General features: G+C 44.8%; 2 protein-coding genes across 2 annotated transcripts in view; one reads left to right on the top strand and one right to left on the bottom strand.

Moving 5' to 3' along the window:
• Window positions 1-280: 280 nt before the first annotated feature.
• Window positions 281-15,184, top strand: si:dkey-110c1.10 (unconventional myosin-Va). The gene is made up of 35 exons (XM_068591108.1): window positions 281-307; window positions 904-1,014; window positions 1,140-1,308; window positions 1,895-2,039; window positions 2,245-2,401; window positions 2,505-2,648; window positions 2,749-2,830; window positions 2,972-3,079; window positions 3,212-3,324; window positions 3,463-3,731; window positions 3,853-3,934; window positions 4,487-4,627; window positions 4,890-5,021; window positions 5,132-5,215; window positions 5,311-5,427; window positions 5,511-5,608; window positions 5,719-5,805; window positions 6,431-6,751; window positions 7,176-7,332; window positions 7,428-7,667; window positions 7,812-8,021; window positions 8,223-8,316; window positions 8,424-8,572; window positions 8,666-8,845; window positions 8,985-9,085; window positions 9,193-9,307; window positions 9,622-9,727; window positions 10,281-10,394; window positions 11,376-11,527; window positions 11,809-11,898; window positions 12,059-12,191; window positions 12,275-12,572; window positions 13,406-13,580; window positions 13,674-13,754; window positions 13,842-15,184. Exons 1-35 carry the CDS (start codon window positions 281-283, stop codon window positions 14,001-14,003), a joined length of 4,944 nt encoding a protein of 1,647 aa, XP_068447209.1. The 3' UTR covers window positions 14,004-15,184.
• The window catches only part of unc13a (unc-13 homolog A (C. elegans)), a 42,985-nt gene continuing 38,322 nt past the window's right edge, over window positions 14,244-18,906 (bottom strand). The window contains exons 39-41 of the mRNA XM_068591301.1: window positions 18,280-18,372; window positions 17,797-17,956; window positions 14,244-17,716 (exon numbers count right to left, since the gene is read on the bottom strand). Of these exons, the coding sequence (XP_068447402.1) occupies window positions 17,428-17,716; window positions 17,797-17,956; window positions 18,280-18,372 (542 nt within the window). The 3' untranslated portion in view covers window positions 14,244-17,427. The remainder of the gene's footprint in view (window positions 17,717-17,796; window positions 17,957-18,279; window positions 18,373-18,906) is intronic.

Raw genomic sequence — 18,906 nt, 5'->3', positions numbered from 1 at the left:
GGTGTGTCTCTCTTTTCGTTAAACCTGTATTCTATGGATATGTGTTTATTCCCACTCAGCACATTCAAATAGAGAAACCTCTCCATCCAATCGCTGCAGCCGGCTTCAGATTAACAGTTAACTTGACGGTCCTCATGCCGGTGACAAAGTGCAAAACGCTGTCACCAGAGCGGCTCGAGGATACAGGCTGTTCCTTCAGAGGGACGTGTAGATGTGAGCCGCTGTCGGTTTATTTATTTAATTTAAATGGTGTTGATCTGCACACTTTAAAGCAGTTAAAATGACGTCGCTGGAGCTCTACAGTAAGGTGAGACTGGCTTGAATGTTTGTTATTTTTCTATTTTTAATGTGAGAATTTTCTCATGCTGTTTGTAGGCCATAGAAACGAGTGATCATTCTGTATAAATCACATGTATGTGTACATTATGGTGTTCATGTGACATGTCTGGTATAAGTAGAGCCTTTTCCAGTCATGCAAATCTTTTAAAGTGATTACCTTTTCTGATTTTCTAAGTGTTCTTCTCCCAATGGCACAGTAAATGATAGATTTTATGTGATAAATTCTCTCAAAATGTTTTTCTATTTGTAACCTTTGTGCTCACTATTAACACAAGTGTGGATTCCTTTGTAAAAATTTACAAATTAAAAGGCAAAGTTTTTATTTTATAAGTATGTAATGGCTAATCTATGCAGGCACTTTAGGATGACCAGTGTTAATTGTTAACACCATTTAGGAGCCTTTTATGCTGACAAATGTCTTGTCTGGGTGAGGCCAGGAAGTGTTACATGTACCTGAAGAGTGTCTGTACAGAAAATGGAATATTTAGCAATTCAAATATTCGCTTTCCTGGACTCCAAAGTATTTATACCTCTATTTTTCAATCAAATCTGCTTCCTTGCTAGGGAGCAAGTGTGTGGATTCCTGACCCAGATGCAGTTTGGGTATCAGGCCTGCTCCTTCAGGACTACAGTCCTGGAGAGAAACATCTACTGCTGCAGCTCTCTGATGGAACGGTGAGACATGAGACAGCTCTATATTACCCAAAAGTCAATGCTCAAGCACAGTCCTCATCAAATAGGAGCAGGCCGTGCTCCACTGTCTCGCAACAAGAAGTCTGAACTTCCTTCTCCGTTGGTAGGAGGCCCAATACCCAGTGGTGTCCCCCTCTGATCTCCCACCACTGGGGAACCCCGACATCCTGGAGGGGGAAAATGATCTGACGGCGCTGAGCTTCCTCCACGAAGCTGCGGTCTTGCACAACCTGCGCGTTCGGTTCCTGGACTACAGCAGCATCTACACGTACTGCGGTAAACACAACAGCAGACAAACAAAGGAGGTTTAAGCAATTTTGACCAAATGAGAGCTGATTGTCTCACTAAAAGTGAAACATCATTAGTGATGGAAGGTGTGTTTGATTTGTGCTGGCAGAGTGCCACGAACAATCCGCTCCTGTGAGCTCCTGTCTGTATGATTACAGCTCATAATGTCATCTTTATTACAGGAGGTCAAAGGTTGAGACAGGGAGGCTACTCCCTCACTGCCAGCTGTTTAAAATATGATTACGTAGTTTCTGTTATTGAGATACTGCAGTTTTCCAAAAGTCACTGTCCATTCAGAAAAAAATCACTTAATTGATTTGTTTATATATATATATATATATATAAATATATATATATATATATAAATACCTGTCAAATGAAAAAGATTGTGTTTTTATTGATATAAATATGAGTATCTTGTTCTTGGTAAAAAGAAGAAAAACAAACATTTGCTCTGTCAATGGTACACTTGTTACATGTACAATTCCAGAACAATGCATTCTTTCATCTTGCTCATGCAGGATTTAAATATCCAGTCTCATGCTGATGTGACTTTCTTCTCCCGTCCCTCCAGGTATCGTGTTAGTGGCCATCAATCCGTATGACCAGCTCCCCATATACGGAGAGGAGGTGATCGACGCTTACAGCGGTCAGGACATGGCCGACATGGAACCTCACATCTTTTCTGTGGCGGAGGAAGCTTACCGCACTATGACCAGGTCAGAGAGGAAACGCTGGAGGTCATGCTATGACGAGCAGGGACCTTGGAGAGTTGCTTTGACGAATGTATTTGTTTTGTGAAATATGTAAGAGTGTATAATTGTTCAAAACTTCCATTACAATATTTCCTTTATTGCTTATGGTGTACTGCAACAACATCCCTGTTTGGGTTTTGATTGTCATGCTCACTGTGTTTTTTTTTAGGGAGGAGAAGAACCAGTCTATCATCATCAGTGGAGAGTCTGGCTCGGGGAAAACCGTCTCAGCCAAATTCACCATGCGATACTTTGCTGTGGTTGGAGGAGCGTCACAGCAGACCAGCGTGGAGGAGAGGGTTCTGGCTTCCAACCCAATAATGGAGGTGATGGATGATTGAGCAGACTCATCACTTAGAAATGAAGATTTTCCCATCAATTATGTTTCTTTTTTACATTAAAAAAAAACACATATCCTTTTGCCTCCAGTCTATTGGGAATGCTAAAACCACTCGAAATGACAACAGCAGTCGTTTCGGGAAGTACATCGAGATCGGCTTCGGCAGAAAAGGAGACATCATTGGAGCAAACATGAGGACGTATCTACTGGAGAAGTCTAGGGTTGTCTTCCAAGTAAGCTCTTTAGTCCGAGGGCTACTTAAGCACATACGAGTCCTTCATTTATTGTGCATCTTTTTTAGGATTATTGTCTTTATGTTTATGTGCATGTAAGGCGTCAGCAGAGAGGAACTACCACATCTTCTACCAGCTGTGTGCTTCCAGAGAGTTGCCTGAAATGAGATCCCTAAAACTGAGTGAGACTTAATCACAGCAGCTTGATCTCAAAATGTTACCATGTGCTGTGTCCTTCAAATTAAAAAAAAAAAAAAAAAAAACAACCATACTATTAATAATCTTAAATGCAGTATGAGTGTGCTTTTGTGTTTTTCCCCCAGACGCACCTGAACATTTCCGCTACACCAGCCAGGGAGGAGAGATGCAGATCCCTGGTACTGATGACTTGTCGGACCTGGAGCGCACGCGCAATGCTTTCACCATCCTGGGTAGAACACACACACACACACGCACACAGAGACAGTAACTAAACCAACCATTCAGGCTGTGGTAAGATATGTACAATGTCAGTTGATTGTGACGATAACACAACATTGTTGGGGTATTTGTTGAAACTGCAGGTGTGCAGCCGGACCAGCAGATGGAGCTCTTCAGGATCCTGTCAGCTGTTCTGTACCTGGGCAACGTCCACATCCAAGCCAGTGGGAGAAATTCTGATCGGAGTTATATTGATGTAAGAAGTGTGTTTCTGTGTCCTCTCACCTGCAGGGCTTTCGTTCTTTCAGAGGCACATTCCCCCCTCAACTTGTCTTCACTTTTCTCCTTTCACTGCACATGAGTGGTACATCTGAAGCGTTTATTTTAATTCCAGGCAGACGACCGACCTCTGGCTGTCTTCTCCAAGCTGTTGGGAGTAGAAGGACCTCAGATGGCCCACTGGCTGTGTCATCGCAGACTGGCTGTAGGGGGAGAGCTGCTGGTCAAACCCGTGTCCGGCCAGCAGGCCGTAGAAGCCAGAGATGCGCTGGCCAAACATATCTACGGCCAGCTGTTTACCTGGACTGTCCAGAGGCTGAACTCGGCTCTGCGCTCACAGAGAGGGCCGGCCAAATCCTTCATAGGGGTGCTCGACATCTACGGGTGAGCGATGCGCTTCGTGACACCGGATACAACTTGTTTGCGTGGCCTCTGAAGTTTGCTTCAGTGCAGCCGACTGCAGTTTCACAAAAGTTGGACTGACGAGTCTTCTCTGTCGGAGCAGGTTTGAGACCTTCGACCGGAACAGTTTCGAGCAGTTCTGCATCAATTATGCCAATGAAAAACTCCAACAGCAGTTCAACAGGGTAAGTCATGTGACGGGAATACGCGTCTCTCTGGCTATTGTGTGTCGACAACCAGAGTTAATGGACTCGCATGCGTCAGTAGCCAAGATGTTCTTCTGAAACTCTTCAGGGAATCGGCCCAATCACCGCTGCAGTCTGTCATTACAAATTCTAATCCAGTTTAATTGAATGCTGACAAAAATACCACACATTTTACAGCAGCAGATGTTACTTTAAATCATCCTGTCCCAATTTTAATGTCTTGTTTTGAGTTTAGCATCGATTTTCTTTCCTACAATGTGCTGTAAAAAGTTTCCAAAATCACATTATATTCAGATTTTAGGCCAGAGAGGTTTGTTTTCCTCATAGTTACAACATGTCTTGACCTCTCTGTTGTGAGGGAAACAAGCCCAGACGGTGTGACCTTCTGTTTTTTATGCTCTCACTGTGTCAATCTTTTTAAATGTTTTTTATTTTTGGGGACGTCTGCTTCCTTTGAGTTTCTTAGAGTCATTCCTCTTCATTTTGGCGACATCTTTAAGTTTTATCTGTTTATGTTGTGTTCTTCTGCAGCATGTGTTCCACTTGGAGCAGGAGGAGTACGTCCGGGAGGAGCTGGCCTGGAGCAGGATTGAGTTCAGTGATAATCAACAGTGCATCAATCTCTTAGAGGGACAACTGGGCCTCTTCGATCTGTTGGACGAGGAGTGCAGGGTCAGTCTCCCTCTCTCTCTCTCTCGCCCCCTTTTCAGTCTTTGTTGTTGTTTTTTTTATCTGGCTCTTCAACTGTCTAGTGTTTCCTCTCTCCTTACTCTCACTGTCACACACACATACATGCAGATCAATCTTCACATGGACACAAATGTCAAAATGTTCGCTGTTTTTTGAAGTACTGGAGCTTTGATATTTTATTTTTTTTAACTTTGTGGTTTTAGTGATTGTCTCTCTGATGATTGTTGTCTGTGTTTATCATCAGATGCCCAAGGGTTCAGATGAGAGCTGGGTGCAGAAGCTGTATGATCAACACCTGACGAGCAAGAAACAGCCTCACTTCCAGAAACCTCGCATGTCCAACAGCGCCTTTATCATTCTGCACTTTGCTGACGCGGTGAGCACACAGAAACCTTCGACGTTCAATATGTGATGAAGAAAAAGTCTCCTAAACTTTACATGATTATTATTATTATTATGACTCACAGTTTTCTCTTCTTTCCTCAGGTGCAATATGAATGTGATGGCTTTTTAGGCAAGAATCGAGATACGGTCTTCGAGGAGCTCATTAACATCCTCAAAGCAAGTCAGGTAGGTACGTGTTACATATTGGGTTTCATTTAGTTTGTATACACGTGTCTATAGAATTACTTACTTGTCTTTGTGCTTGTTCATGTGTGTGTCAGTCTGAGTTGGTGGCTGAATTGTTCCAGCAGCAGGGAACCGTTCCCTCTGTGGCTAATGGAAGTGTCCGCTCGGGGAAAAGAGCCGCCAGAGAGCACAAGCTGACGGTGGGCTTCCAGGTGAGCTGCTCCGACTTTCCCTCCGCTTCACTTGCGGTGCAGCAATGCAGAGTCTTTAACGCTGTGTTTTTGGTGCCTGTCAGTTCCGTCAGTCCTTGCAGATGCTAATGGACACTCTGAACAACACCACTCCTCACTATGTCCGCTGCATTAAACCCAACGACCTCAAAGAAGCGTTCATGTATGCCTTTGTTTTGTCTTCACAATATTAAATGTTCATGCGATTGATTTAGCGTTTTCCCTGACACACATGTGCATGCAACAAGCAGCATAACGGCCTTGCTTTGTTAGGTTTGACCCCCGCAGGACGGTGCAGCAGTTGAGAGCTTGTGGGGTGCTGGAGACGATTCGCATCAGTGCTGCAGGTTTTCCATCCAGGTACTGAGTACTCCCTCGACATCCATTTAGCTCTCTGTGAAGTGAGAGAGCTCGGCCTTTTAAAGACTGTGCCAGAGTTTGTGGTTAATAGATCATTAACTGCAAATGATGTTTACCTTGCATGAAATGCATCCTTTTTTAAGCAGCATGTGTGGCGTCATGGTACAACATGTACTTTAGATAGATGTATGACAATGACAATTCATGTGTCTTTATCTATTTATATTTACTTAGGTTTTGGTCAACTTTTCCAGTATAAAGCAGTTTAAAGCCCCTGAGCACACAAAGAATGAACAAACATGGGTGTGGAGGAAGGAGTCATGTAGATGTGTTGCCCGTCCTCGCAATGAATACACATTTAAGTCTCAGATGTTCAAGTTGCATCGAACACACACAAATTACCTCAAAACAATCCCTGATGGGTAACTACGTGACCAAATGATGAGAGCATGAAACAGTGTAAATGTTCAATAATGTAACACATGTCTCTTCATCAATGCTTGTTTTATTTTCATTGCGGTGAACAATTCACTGAAGTCAAATTATGGAAAATACATTTTAATAAAAGCCAATGAATCTTTTTTTTCACAAAAGTGTTTTCCCCTCCGCTTTTCTTTGCTTCCAGGTGGACGTACGAGGAGTTCTTCTGCAGGTACCGCCTTCTGCTTCGAGGTCCCCAGCTTCCGCAGCAGGCCCAGGCCTCGTGCAGACACACACTCCCTCAGCTCATCCCAGACGCAGACCAGTACTGCTTCGGAAAGACCAAGGTGTTCTTCCGGGCCGGTCAGGTGGCTCTCCTGGAGAGGCTGCGAGCTGAGAGGCTGCGCGTGGCCGCCGTGATCATCCAGAGCCGCGTCAGAGGGTGGCTGGGCCGGATTAGACACACCAGGATGTGCTGGGCGACGCTCACCATACAGAGATACAGCAGAGGAGCTCTGGCCAGGCGGTGAGGAGGACAGAAAATATGTTTGTGTGTCTGAGAGAAGAATATGTTTTGTTTGGTCTACAAGTTGTTCCCTCTATATTACAGTTCATCCAAACTGTGCCATTATATTTCTCCAAATGAAAGAGACAGATTTTTAAGAGAAACCGACCCGTTTGAATTTAATCATCTGTATTTCTACATGTTTTAAAGTTCTTAGTAATTTATTCAAGATAGCGATGGAGCAGGTTTTTAACTACTTCAGCTTAGCGACAATGTGTATGACACATCGCACACACGCAACACTCTGTGGCAACTAGAAGCCACATCTGTTATTTTTCTATATTTTCTGTGAACTTCATCAATCTCCAACTCAAACACACATTAAATGTGATCTTTTCATTTGATATTCTGCACTTAAATGTCTTATTTGTCATTTTGGCTGCAGACGGGTCCTGATGCTGCGCTACACCAAGGCTGCGCTAGTAATCCAGAAGACTTTCCGCATGGTGGCGGTCAGACAGCTGTTCCTCATGATCCGACAGGCCAGCATCACCATCCAGGCCTTCACCAGGGGCACATTGGCGCGCAGCAGATACAGACGGGTGAGGATCACGCTTTCTTTGACATTGCTCCGTGTGGAAGTTGAAGTTATAAGAGTGAACTGATGAAAACTGTAAATGCTATTTTTCCTCCTCAGCTGGTGGCGGAGCGGGCTGCTGTGTTGCTTCAGGCGAGAGTGCGCGGCTGGCTGGCGAGGCGGTCGTACAGGCGCGTGCGCGCGGCGGTGGTGTTCATGCAGTGCTGCGCGCGCCGCAGGGCCGCCAGGAGAGAGCTGATGAAGCTGAAGACCGAGGCCCGCTCGGTGGAGAGGTTCAGAGAGCTCAACAAGGGCATGGAGGTCAAACTGATGCAGCTGCAGTTGAGAGCAGACCAAGAGGTGGGTGAAGGGGGATTGATCCGGTCCTCATGTGGTCTTTGAAAGCCCGAGAATGTGTGGTTCAAGAAGTTATTATCTTTATATCGTACGTTATTATTCACACAATAAAGTTGTGTGTGTGTGTGTGTGTGTGTGTGTGTCCAGGCCAGGGAGGGTGCGGCTTTGAAAGAGACCCTGCATGCGGAGCGAGGGGCCACCAGCGCTGAGCTGGAGGCTTTGAGGGCGACGATACAGAAACTAGAGAGCCAGAAACAGGAGAAGCCTCAGCCCGGCCCCGCCATCAGCGAGAAGGAGGTGGAGGAAAGAAAGAAAGCTGAGGAGAAAGCGGCCCAGGAGATCCTTCAGCTCACACAAGTAGGTCCACCGACCCGAGAATAACTCATTTCTAATTTAATAACGCATTTTACACCGTGCTGCTGAATGTGTTATAATTAACTGTGAGGATCTCTCACTTCACCCACCCCCCCCACCCTCCCGACCAGCTGTTGCAAGCTTAGTGGATTTTGATATCCAGAAGTGTTAATTGTTTATTCCCATTTTCTCTGAATTTTTGAGGAGTTGCAAGCCCTCCAGAGAGAAAAGGACAGTTTTTGCAAAGAGAGAGAGGATCTCTCTACTCGCTTGTTTGAACAAGAAAAAGCACAAGGAGGTAGGCTCTTCTCACTTTGCAGCATCATGCGGTCACTTGAGCCTTATGGGTGAAACCATGGTCTCCTTTCTCTCAGTGGTTATTTTCTTTTTCTTTTGTGTGTGCAGAGTGTGTGGACCGGGCTGTGTCTCAGGCGAGTGCAGGTCTGAGGGCGGAGCTGGATGAGGAGAGGAGAAAGTATCAGGGTCTCCTGAGAGAGTTCACCAGACTGGAGCAAAGATACGACAACCTCAGGGAGATGAGTCTGCTCACCGAGGTTCAGGCACTCGTAAATACTTTTAGAGAAATGCTCTTTTGGTCTGAAACTCCATCTTGGTCGCTCAGGGTATTTTTCTTCCTGTCACTACAGAGCACCAAGGGCCACAGAAGGACGGACTCCAACCAGAGTCTGAGCTTCGAGCCTCTCTCGCCCACTCCGCTGTCACCCATCCCATATGACTTCCCCGTCCCGGAGGAGGGGCGCAGGGTCAGCGTGACGTCTCCCTCCTCTGAGAGGAGATTCTCAGTGTGGAGCAACGAAACGCCAATGGTGGGAGGAATGTCACAAAACCTCAGTTTTGGTCCCAAATTCTCTTTTTTCTTTTTTTTTTTAGCATTTAACATATGCAACGCAATGTCCTCCAGTCAGGCCATAAAATACGACGCTGTGTCCATGTTTGCATCGACAGGACCAGTTGATGGAGCTGCTGGACGTGGCCAAAGACCCGGCAGTGAAGATGAAAGGGGAGGACCTGGCACACGCCTACGACGCCGTACGAGTTGCCAACAAGTCAGTCGTGTGTCGACTCGCCTCCCCGTCAAAACTCATGCCGTGATTCCTATTCAGCGGATGACCTCTGTGCACTCTGTTGTTGTGTCTCCCCTCGTCTGTGTCAGGTTTCTGGAGAGCCAGTTGCGTAACCAGCGCAGTCAGAAGGAGGAGGAGCTGGAGGCTCTGAGGTGCCAACTTAGTCAAGCGGTCTTTGGTTCTTCGTCTGCTGCGCAGCAACAGGTATCGGCGTGTGGAGCAGTCATCTGTGGGGCGTGAAGGACTCTGCAGAAAGACTGTTTATAGATTGGAAAAACGATATGAGTCTCAATGGTCTTTGTTTCTGCACTGACATGAAAGTCCCTTTCTACATTTTTTTTTCGAAACCTGCTCTCTTTGACACAATCGCTCCTCAGTACATAAAGTAAGAGCCAGTGGATTCTGGCTGCTTGTAATCTTCATGAGATGTTTGAGCTGTTTATACTGAAAGTCTGTTTGGTTTCGAACGTTGGCTGTACGTCGCAAATCCTAGATGCCAGTGCGTTTTGTGTGTACAGGAACTGCACGGACTACTCGAGGCCAGAGAGCAAGAGTGTGTCAGATTGAGGCGAGAGCTGAAGGAGCTTAAAAACACCGTCTCACTCAGACGACTACTGACGCAGGGTGAGATTTTTAGAGGACGAATTCAGAGCTTTTGGTTTGCCGTGCACGTTCTGAATGAAGTGTTTTTCTTCATCACTGAAAAACATTTCTGAAAAATAAGGCTTTCACTTGACATCGCAGTATATAGTCATAGTTGGATCCTTAAGGTGTATTGCTCCCACAAATAATGATGTAAGACTATACATTAAAGCTGATAAGTAAACACTGATCGTGGCAGGTTTATTTAAATAGCATATTTCAGCAACAAGGTAATTCATTCGAAGCTTTGAGACAAAGTGCAAAAGAAGCAAATTGTAAAAGGACAATCAAATAAATTTAACAAAATATGCTAAGAAAATATATAATAAAAATAAGCTACACTAGACTAAGACATTAGAGTTAGAGTGCATTGATATTTGAAGTGTAGAAACTACCGAACGCTTCCCCATGTTTAGTTTGGACTAAATTCAATTGTATTCAGTGTAAATCCCCCAATTCTTAAATCTTCTCCGACACTGCTGTACTTCTTTGCCGATGCTGCCGTCTCAGTAGTTTGTGTTTGTGCTCTCATCAGTTTTCAACCCGGAGACGTCCTCCTGTCCGGCGCACACGAAGCCAGCGCCCGTCACTGGTTTGCTGGAGTGTAGGAAGAGAGACGAAGCCAAGCTCATCAAGAACCTCGTCACAGGTGAGGCGGCGAACATTAACAACGTACCACGCACAGGTTTTAGTACGTAGGATCATTTAAACGTATATCTAAAAAAAAAACACACAAAAGGTAATATAGTAGATACTTACATACTTATCAGTCTTTGTAAGTTGGTTATTTTTTTTAAATTTTTTATTCATGCTTGTTACTATTAGCAGAAAATACAAACACCAGCATCCGCTAGATGTTGTGTTCTCTAAACCTGCTTACAGTTTCATGTTGACATTAAGCTAGAATGCAAGCCCTTCTGTACGTCTATAACTCAACTTTATTTATGTAGCACCTTTCATACAAAAATGTCTTAATGTCCCACTGATTCTCAGGCAGACTGTTCCAGAGTCGAGGGTCCTAGTGGCAATGCTTAGTTTCTGTGTTAATTAATCTGTCCTGTCAATATATATTAATCATTATATCTGGTTCGCACAGTCATAAGGACAAAATAGTGAAAAATGGCCCAGCTGTCTTCTCATCAACGGTCCAAAAAACCCAAATCATTAATGTGCTATCACATAAGAGGTTAGAACTACAGGATGATTGTCTTGATTAATGATTAATCATCTGAAAGTTTCAGCTCCAAACTAATTGTGTCCAACACGTTTGTTGTCCACACGTGTGATTTAACAAATGCAAGGTGACTTTTTATGGCTGCGTGTGAACTGCATGATAGTGACTTCTTAGACCCAGCTCATTGGAAAAACCCTCAAACATTGAACATTTTGAATTTTTTTCTCCCAATATCACATGATCGTGTCCGACAACAGTTTCACGGGGATTCTCTAAATCCTTTACAAACTCGTCGATGGGTTTGTGTAGTCCGCAATTTGGCAGCGTTGCCTCTGAGGGTGACGTGGATGACACGCAAGAATAAACTTTTACCTCCAACTAAACTCCTCAATTGCTGACAAATATGACCTGGCCGTGTTCTCTCTGCCACTGCCGCTCTCTCTGTCCGTGCTCCAGACATCCGTGGTGACAGCGCCCTGTCGCTGCCTCCTGGCCTGCCTGCCAGCGTGCTCTTCCTGTGCGTTCGTCATGCCGACTGCAGCGGGGACCAAGCGCAGGCTCGCTCGCTCTGTAGCGCGGCTGTCAGTGCTATGAAGGCAGCTCTAAAGGTAAAGTTCTGAGTCTCCTTGGTGCGCCATATGGCGGAGGTTTAATGCGTGAGGGCGGATCACATCACGTCGGGCAGCTACTCGCTGACGGGGAAGCTTTTCCACGACCGACTTTGAACCACTTCTGTGTGATTGTCGCGGTTTGTTTTTGCCCCCGAGGACAAAGTAAACCACAGCAAAGCCCAAACATCTCTCACACACAAATATACATAATAGAACGGGTATATATTTTGGTCTTCAAGTGACAATATAATCTTTATTCATCCCATCTGTCCCTGCAGAAACATGGTAAAGATGTAAATATGACAGCTCTGTGGCTGAAAAACACCTGTCTGCTGCACGACCTGTTGACCCAGCACTCCCCAAAACAGGTATGATGCACATGCCATGTATGTTTTTATTACGAATTACAAAAACAGACTTCTAGACATCTAGCCCACACAGTCTCTGATGAATTCATAGAACATAATCTTGGTCGTAGTTGTGAGTTCATTGATATCGATGCATTAAAGTGGGTGAATTGCTTTTCAGACCCTTGACTCAGGCGAAGTGGCTCCACTCACTGCTGATCTGAGCGACCTGATCCGCACCCTGAGTGACCTCTGTATCCAGGCCTATCAGCAGCTACTGTCCATCACTGTAGAACGTCTGCAGAACATCATAGGTGCCGCCATAATTAAGACAATACGGATGCTTGTTACGCCCTGCCCTCCACTGCTCCTCTAATCTTACCCAATGCTCCTTTAGTCCCTGCTCTGCTGGAGAGCGAGACCATCCCAGGGTTGTCTGGCTCGGCGGGGAAAATGGGAACGTCCAGAAAGCGAGCGGCGTCGGACCCCAGGACCGTGGGAGTCGATGCCCCGACTCTGGCGGCGGTGCTGAGGGAGCTGGGAGACCTTCACACCGCTCTGTCCCGTCAGGATCTGCCCCCAGCGCTGATGGCGCAGGCCTTCAACCAGCTCACCTACCTCATCTCCGCCTCCGCCTTCAACAGCCTCCTGCTGAGGAAAGACATGTGCAGCTGGAGCCGTGGCATGCAAATACGGTAGAGATACACACACAGATCAAGTCAAGTTATTTTGTGTAGCCCGGCATTGCAAATTCCCATTATGCATCATATATTTTACATCATATATTTTTTATTTGATTTTTTTCTGCATTTTTGGATCGTTAATAGAGGAAACAAGTGCAGTGGGAGAGGTATGAAATGCAACAAAGATGCCCAGCTGGATGTTTCAGTTCTCTGAAATGAGCTCAACACACTCTATACTCTGACATTTGTTATGGAATAATATATTATACATCTTGATGGCATACTTTATTGTACTTTTAGTTGCCTTTTTTATGACATACTACCTTATTATTTTCATGACATAGTGTGCTATGGAATTTTTATGGAACTTCTTCACAAACTTTGACTCTTCTTATATTGTTATAACATACTTTAGCATGACTTTTTTTATGACCTACTATAATGTACTATATTGCATCTCTCCTCGTGAAAGAGCACTATTCAATGATCTACAGACAAACCCGTGACGTAGCACCGAAAAACTGTGAGATCTGAAAATTAGCGCATAAGTTTGTCATTAAATATCAAAAAACAAGTCATAGAGTAGAATGTAATTAAGTCATACAAAAGTCATAGTATAGTAAAAGAAAAAAAGTCCCAGAATGTCAGAAAACTATAATATTATGGTATATCATGACCCTTTTCCTGAAATAAGTTGTATATATAGTATGTCATAAAATAATCAGTATAAAAAAGTCATTATACAGTTTTTTCCTATCTTTTTTTTATCTTATACTCTGAACCCACAGAAGGTTTGATCTGTAAAAAATACCAGATCATTCTTATTTATTTATCTTTTCATTCAGCTACAACGTGAGTCTTTTGGAGGAGTGGCTGCGGAGCCGAGGTCTGCACACAGGGGGCGCTGTGGCCACGCTGGAGCACCTCATCCAGGCAGTTCAGCTGCTGCAAGCCGGGAAAAAGAGCGAGTCGGACGCACAGGCCCTCGTTCAGACCTGCACTGCCCTGTCCAGCCAGCAGGTGGGTCTCCATCCGCATGTGGCTTGAAGAAACAACAACTTGTTGTGCAGTTGTGCAGAACTTCATGCTGGTATCTGCGTTTCGTTGGAACAGATTGTGAAGATTCTGACCCTCTACACGCCCCACAGTGACCTTGAGGAAAGAGTCACGCTAAATTTCATCCGTACTGTCCAGGTACCGTCTCGCAGCTGCACGGGCTTCACGTGTACAATTTTAAAGAAGCGTGTGTCTAACGCGCGTCTCCGCCTTGTGCTCTTCTAGGGGCTTCTCAAAGGCCGCGCCGACGGTCAGCCTCCGCAGCTCCTCATGGATGTGAGGCGAGTGTTTCCAGTCACATTTTCCTACTCGCCTCCCCCCGTCCTCCGTGCCGAGCAGTTAGTCATCCCGGACTCCCTGAAGATCTCTTTTCTCCGCAGAGCCTAGAACCGGATGCATTGTCTGTTCAGAGCAAATGTATTGATGTTTTAGCAGATTTTGATTTCCCCGATTTCATTAATGCAGTCTTTTGAAATTGAAATAACTTCAAGGTAGTGTTTTATTTTGTTTAAGCAGCACTAAATTGTTTAATCCATTCATTATCAGTGGATTAGTCCGTGCATTAGTGTAGAAATATGTCAGTGCTGTTTGATAAACAAAAAAACAAGCTGTTTTTTTTCTTCTTCATATTTTATTGGAAGCAGAAACACAACGAGACTGCAGTCCCAGTCGCCCCAACCCCCAATAAGAACAACCAGAATAAAAAAAACGCAAAAAATTAGAAACATCTTGTGTATAAAAAAATTCTCATGCGAGTACTTTGTACCACTACACATCATCCGTAATACATATTTATATATTCACAAACATTTGAAAAATAGAAAACAAGAATGAAATATCAAAATAAAAGGACATCAATTGGCGATTAACATCAAATAATTATGCGTGCTGGCACAATACATTTTTTCTTTTTTGTTTTATTGTTCCTTTCATGCACCTCTTCTGGAAGCAAAAGGACCGGCGTCGCTGTGCGGCAGTCTGTCTGTCTGCGCGGCCTTCGTCAGCTCGACAGGACAGATCATGCGTGTCTGTCTGCTCGTCTTCGTCCGTGTGCTTTTCATTGTGCTTCTACATGTGTCCTCCTCCTTAGATTCGGTGTGCAATCCCGTGCATTCAAATACCCAAAACACGCAAACTGAGCCTCTGACGGTGGAGACTAAAGTATCATTGTCAACAGCAATAAATAAAGATTCTTTTTTTCGTGGCATTTCCAGCTATGTGACACTTGCGTATCAGTCATTTAGAGTTATTGAAAAGACCGTGCCGATGTTCCCTTTTGATAGAAACACTTTGCACACACCACAGAGGGACAACATGTTGAGATTAGTCAACGTAGGCGGGTAGTTTTCTGTGTTTTTATCCGGCTCATAATAAAGCCCATTAAATGATCAGATTTGTACCGAGTCCTTGTTGTTGTTCTCCGGTGTGTACACGGCCTTCCTATATCTTTCAATAGTAGCTACATATCCAGATGTGGGCACCCAAACTGCCCAGAGTAAATATTCAAGTCTACAAAAGAGCAGCGAACCTCACCTCACATAGGCTGACGTGTGTTTGTCACATCCGAGCTATGTACACCGGCCAACGACAACCACCGGCCTCTCCGTTTCAGATCGGTTTCCTCAGCACTGAAAAGCTGTACAAACAATGTTTTTTTTTTTTCCCCGCCAGTAATCAGCTCTACTGCTGTTGTGGTGTTTGGCCTATTACAACAGAGACGGCATGTACAACATATCCGACAAACACTTGTGCCGATATCAGAATAATCCACCATGTAAACATTATAAGACTGCTTCAAAAACGACTCGTCTATATAGGTTTTTATAGATTAGATGCATAGAGTTCAGTTCTTACACCTTGTTCAAAAGAGGGGGGGGGCCTGTTAAATCATCAATTTACCATCAAGTGCTTTTGGGGAGAACTTGAAAAAGAAAAAGAGGCAGAAATAGAAAAAACAAGCAAAACACCCTGTAATTGTTAAACTCCGACTCCGTTTTCCAAACATACATACATACATATATATAAATAAACAATCGATCTTTTTTTCTTTTTAAAAAGGGCATTCATGAAAATAGAAGAGACATGCTGGACAGGCAATAATTAAAAACATTTAGTTTCACATGAACTCACCTCTCAACGTTAATTTAGCTGTAGAATGATTTGAAGCCTTGATTTGTCAGTCTATAAAGAATTACTGAAAAAAGAAAGGTATAAATGTGTTATTATAGGTGCATTAAAGGACCCTGTGCTTCCAAATCGTCACACTACATCTCTACCGAGCTGTGAGGCCCTCTTTCAGATGTCAGATCCAGACATTGTGTGGTCTGGACCTGCAGCAGAGCTCCTACCTCTCGGTATCAGAGACTTTAAAACCCACGTAGACGTTTAGCCTGAGAGCATGTTGCTTTTGCAAAATAGGGATGTTATGTCGCCCGTACATGCAGGTTTAGATTTGGCAAATTCCTTTTTTTCTTTTCTTTTTTTTTAAGAAAAGGAAGTGGCAGTCAAGGGTTTTCTTCCTCTCCCATCATGCATCTCTCACAAACACACACCCAGTAGCGGTGCTGTCGGGAATGTTTACAGTAACACGGAAAAATGACGGAAACAGTCATCATAAGATAGAGGACTCTTTCGCCCCTCGGAGTAAAAGACACTTGGAAAATCCTCCAAAATCTGAACGTGAACACCCCCCCCCCCCTCCCTCTGTGTGGTGCTCTACGCTTGTGATGGCTTTCTGTGATTACATTGGCAGGAAACAGGCAACACGGGCGGCTACATGAGGTCAACATGAGGTCAGCGCCTTACAAACACACTCGCACGTGATGAGCGCCAGATGTGCTCAATACACAGATTACACATTCACATCTGAACAGTCGCACACACATACTGTATACTCTGATGAACCACAGTGCTTGAGGGCGTGTCTTCATCAGATTAATCTCTCTTTACGGTCGCGATATAGAAGACGTACGTACGAGGGTCAACGAGACAGAAGGCATTGAGGGTGTCAGGCAGTGTGCTCTGTTACAGGGTAGACGGACATCAAGACAGACAAGGACAATCTTTCAAAGACCACACGTCCATCGAATAATCCTGGATATACCTTTACATATGTCCTTCATAAATTATCTATTATATGATATATAGATTTATTTAAATATAAATATAATTTGGAAGAGAGCAGTAAAGAAATATTGAAATTACCGTAGCTAAATAGTGCTTTGTTGCCCGCCCGATATCTGGAATGTGTGTGGCCTCGCAGCCGTTGTTGCTGCTGTTGTTAATGGGTCAGTTGGACACTTGGTCCTGTTGTGCTTTGGGCTGGTCTTGGCATATTTCAGAGATTATCTGTTGGCACACGCCGTCCCTTCTCTGAGCAGGTGCGGGCCAGCGAAGGGAGAGGAAGCCAAGAAATATGAAAGGCTACGAGATGTTTCTCACCTCGACCAGTCAAATGAGGGGTGTGTGGCATGGCGTGACTCACCTCTACGGACCGAGGAGAGTAAATATATGCTTTATGATTTAAACTCTATGCATTGTTTCATCCAAAGGATGGCTCACAACATCTGCGACAATAAAGACACTAGTGCTTTCTGAAGAACATGAGTGATGCGTTGTATTCTTTTAGACTGAGATAAATGTGTTTACGGCACTGGATGTGTGGTGACTGTTGACTTATCTGTGCTTTTACAACACTGGATCGGCAGGGCAGTGACTAGCGGTGGCTCCGGAGAGCCTCAGGGCAGTAGGTGGCAGGCGTCTGATTGAGCTTCAGATGAGTCCTTTTTTTTCAAAAATTCCGTCGCGTCTCTTAGCTGCGGCCCTCCTCCGCAGAGCGCTGGTCCGACTTGAGCTTGACGAACTCCTTGGCCACGTCGTCGTTGTTGCGTTGGGAGAGGATGCGCAGCACGGTGAGCCCCGTCTCGTCCATGTGGATGCGTTTACCCAGCGGCAGCCAGCAGGCCACGCTGCCTTTGGAGGCCATGTCCTTCAGCTGCAGGACCGCCATGCCCACGGTGCGGTCCTCTCGCGCAAAGCAGTAGTCCTTCACGCACACCTGGAGCTCGTAGCACTCGGGAGCCGCCTCGCTACTCAGGGTGCTGCCGGGAAGAGGAGAGAGTCCGCTCAGACATTTTCTACAGCCTCGAAGCAACCAATCGTTATCGGGGTTATTACTCACAAAGTGAAGGTTTCATTATATTTGGGCGCCCAACTGTTGTTCTTGGACTTGGTGGCGTACTTCCTCTTCTTATCGCTGAGATGAGGGCCGATGATATACACCTCCACAAATGGCCGGAATATTCCCTGCGTCTGCCACCTCAGGTCATTGGCAGCCACAACTGAGACAGAGAGAGATGGAGGGAGAGGAAATGGAGGGGAACGACAGTGGGAAGGTGTGTGTGTGTGTGTGTGTGTGTGTGTGTGTGTGTGTGTGTGTGTGTGTGTGTGTGTGCGTGTGTGAGAGAGAAAGAGAGATTAATGTGGAGGAAGTGTGTGAAAATGTGGAGCAGTGAGAAAAAGCGAGAGTGAACAGAGGATTCAGAAGAAGAAAATATTGTCTCTCCATTGGTTTCATACTCAGTTCTTTGGTAAAATTGGTCATAACATATTATGAAGGATACATTTTTAAGATATAGGATAATATGACAGGGGGACCCTTTACCTTTCACTGTGATCTTGTGCTCTCCGGTGTTGGGGTGAGTGAAGATCTCCACGTGGATGGACACCTCTCCCACGGCATCGTCCACACCAGAGCCTAAGAGGACAAGCAGAGAGAGAAGGGGACGTTTGATTCCTTTCATTGTGGACACATTGAACTCTTGGCGCTCCTATTACAGACCAAACACTCACACAAACCACTGTGCCACAAATTGTCCTCTTTTTAAAAAGGTCACAGACCAATTCCATTTCCAATTTATGAACTGAACATTGAAATGGATTTTGGCTTGAACCTTTTGGATATTACGCCGACTGGGCAAATCTTTATATGAAACAAATCACAGTGTAACAGGAGGACTTGAGCTAAAGCACAGTGATCTGCTTGTGCATATGTTGTGGTCTGGAAGTAAACAATCAGACAGAGCTGCTATGAGTGGGCATGCATAAAGGTAATGCAGTACAATTTGAGGAAACGTGTGTACCGATCCAAAATAGCTGAATTATTTTCTCCAGTGAGACGTTACAAGTCAGCAATTGTGAGGTAATGGTTTGGGTTCAGTGAGGACAGTAATTTGTGCCCACTCATAGGTGCAAGTTGTCCGTTTGGATGCAGGGTGGTTAGTTAGAGGCA

The sequence above is a fragment of the Clinocottus analis genome, unplaced genomic scaffold (assembly GCF_023055335.1).
Source record: "Clinocottus analis isolate CAN_PGR_092001 unplaced genomic scaffold, fCliAna1.0.p SCAF_25, whole genome shotgun sequence".
Taxonomy (NCBI): Eukaryota; Metazoa; Chordata; class Actinopteri; order Perciformes; family Cottidae; genus Clinocottus; species Clinocottus analis.
This window is presented reverse-complemented; position numbering and strand designations above follow the sequence as displayed.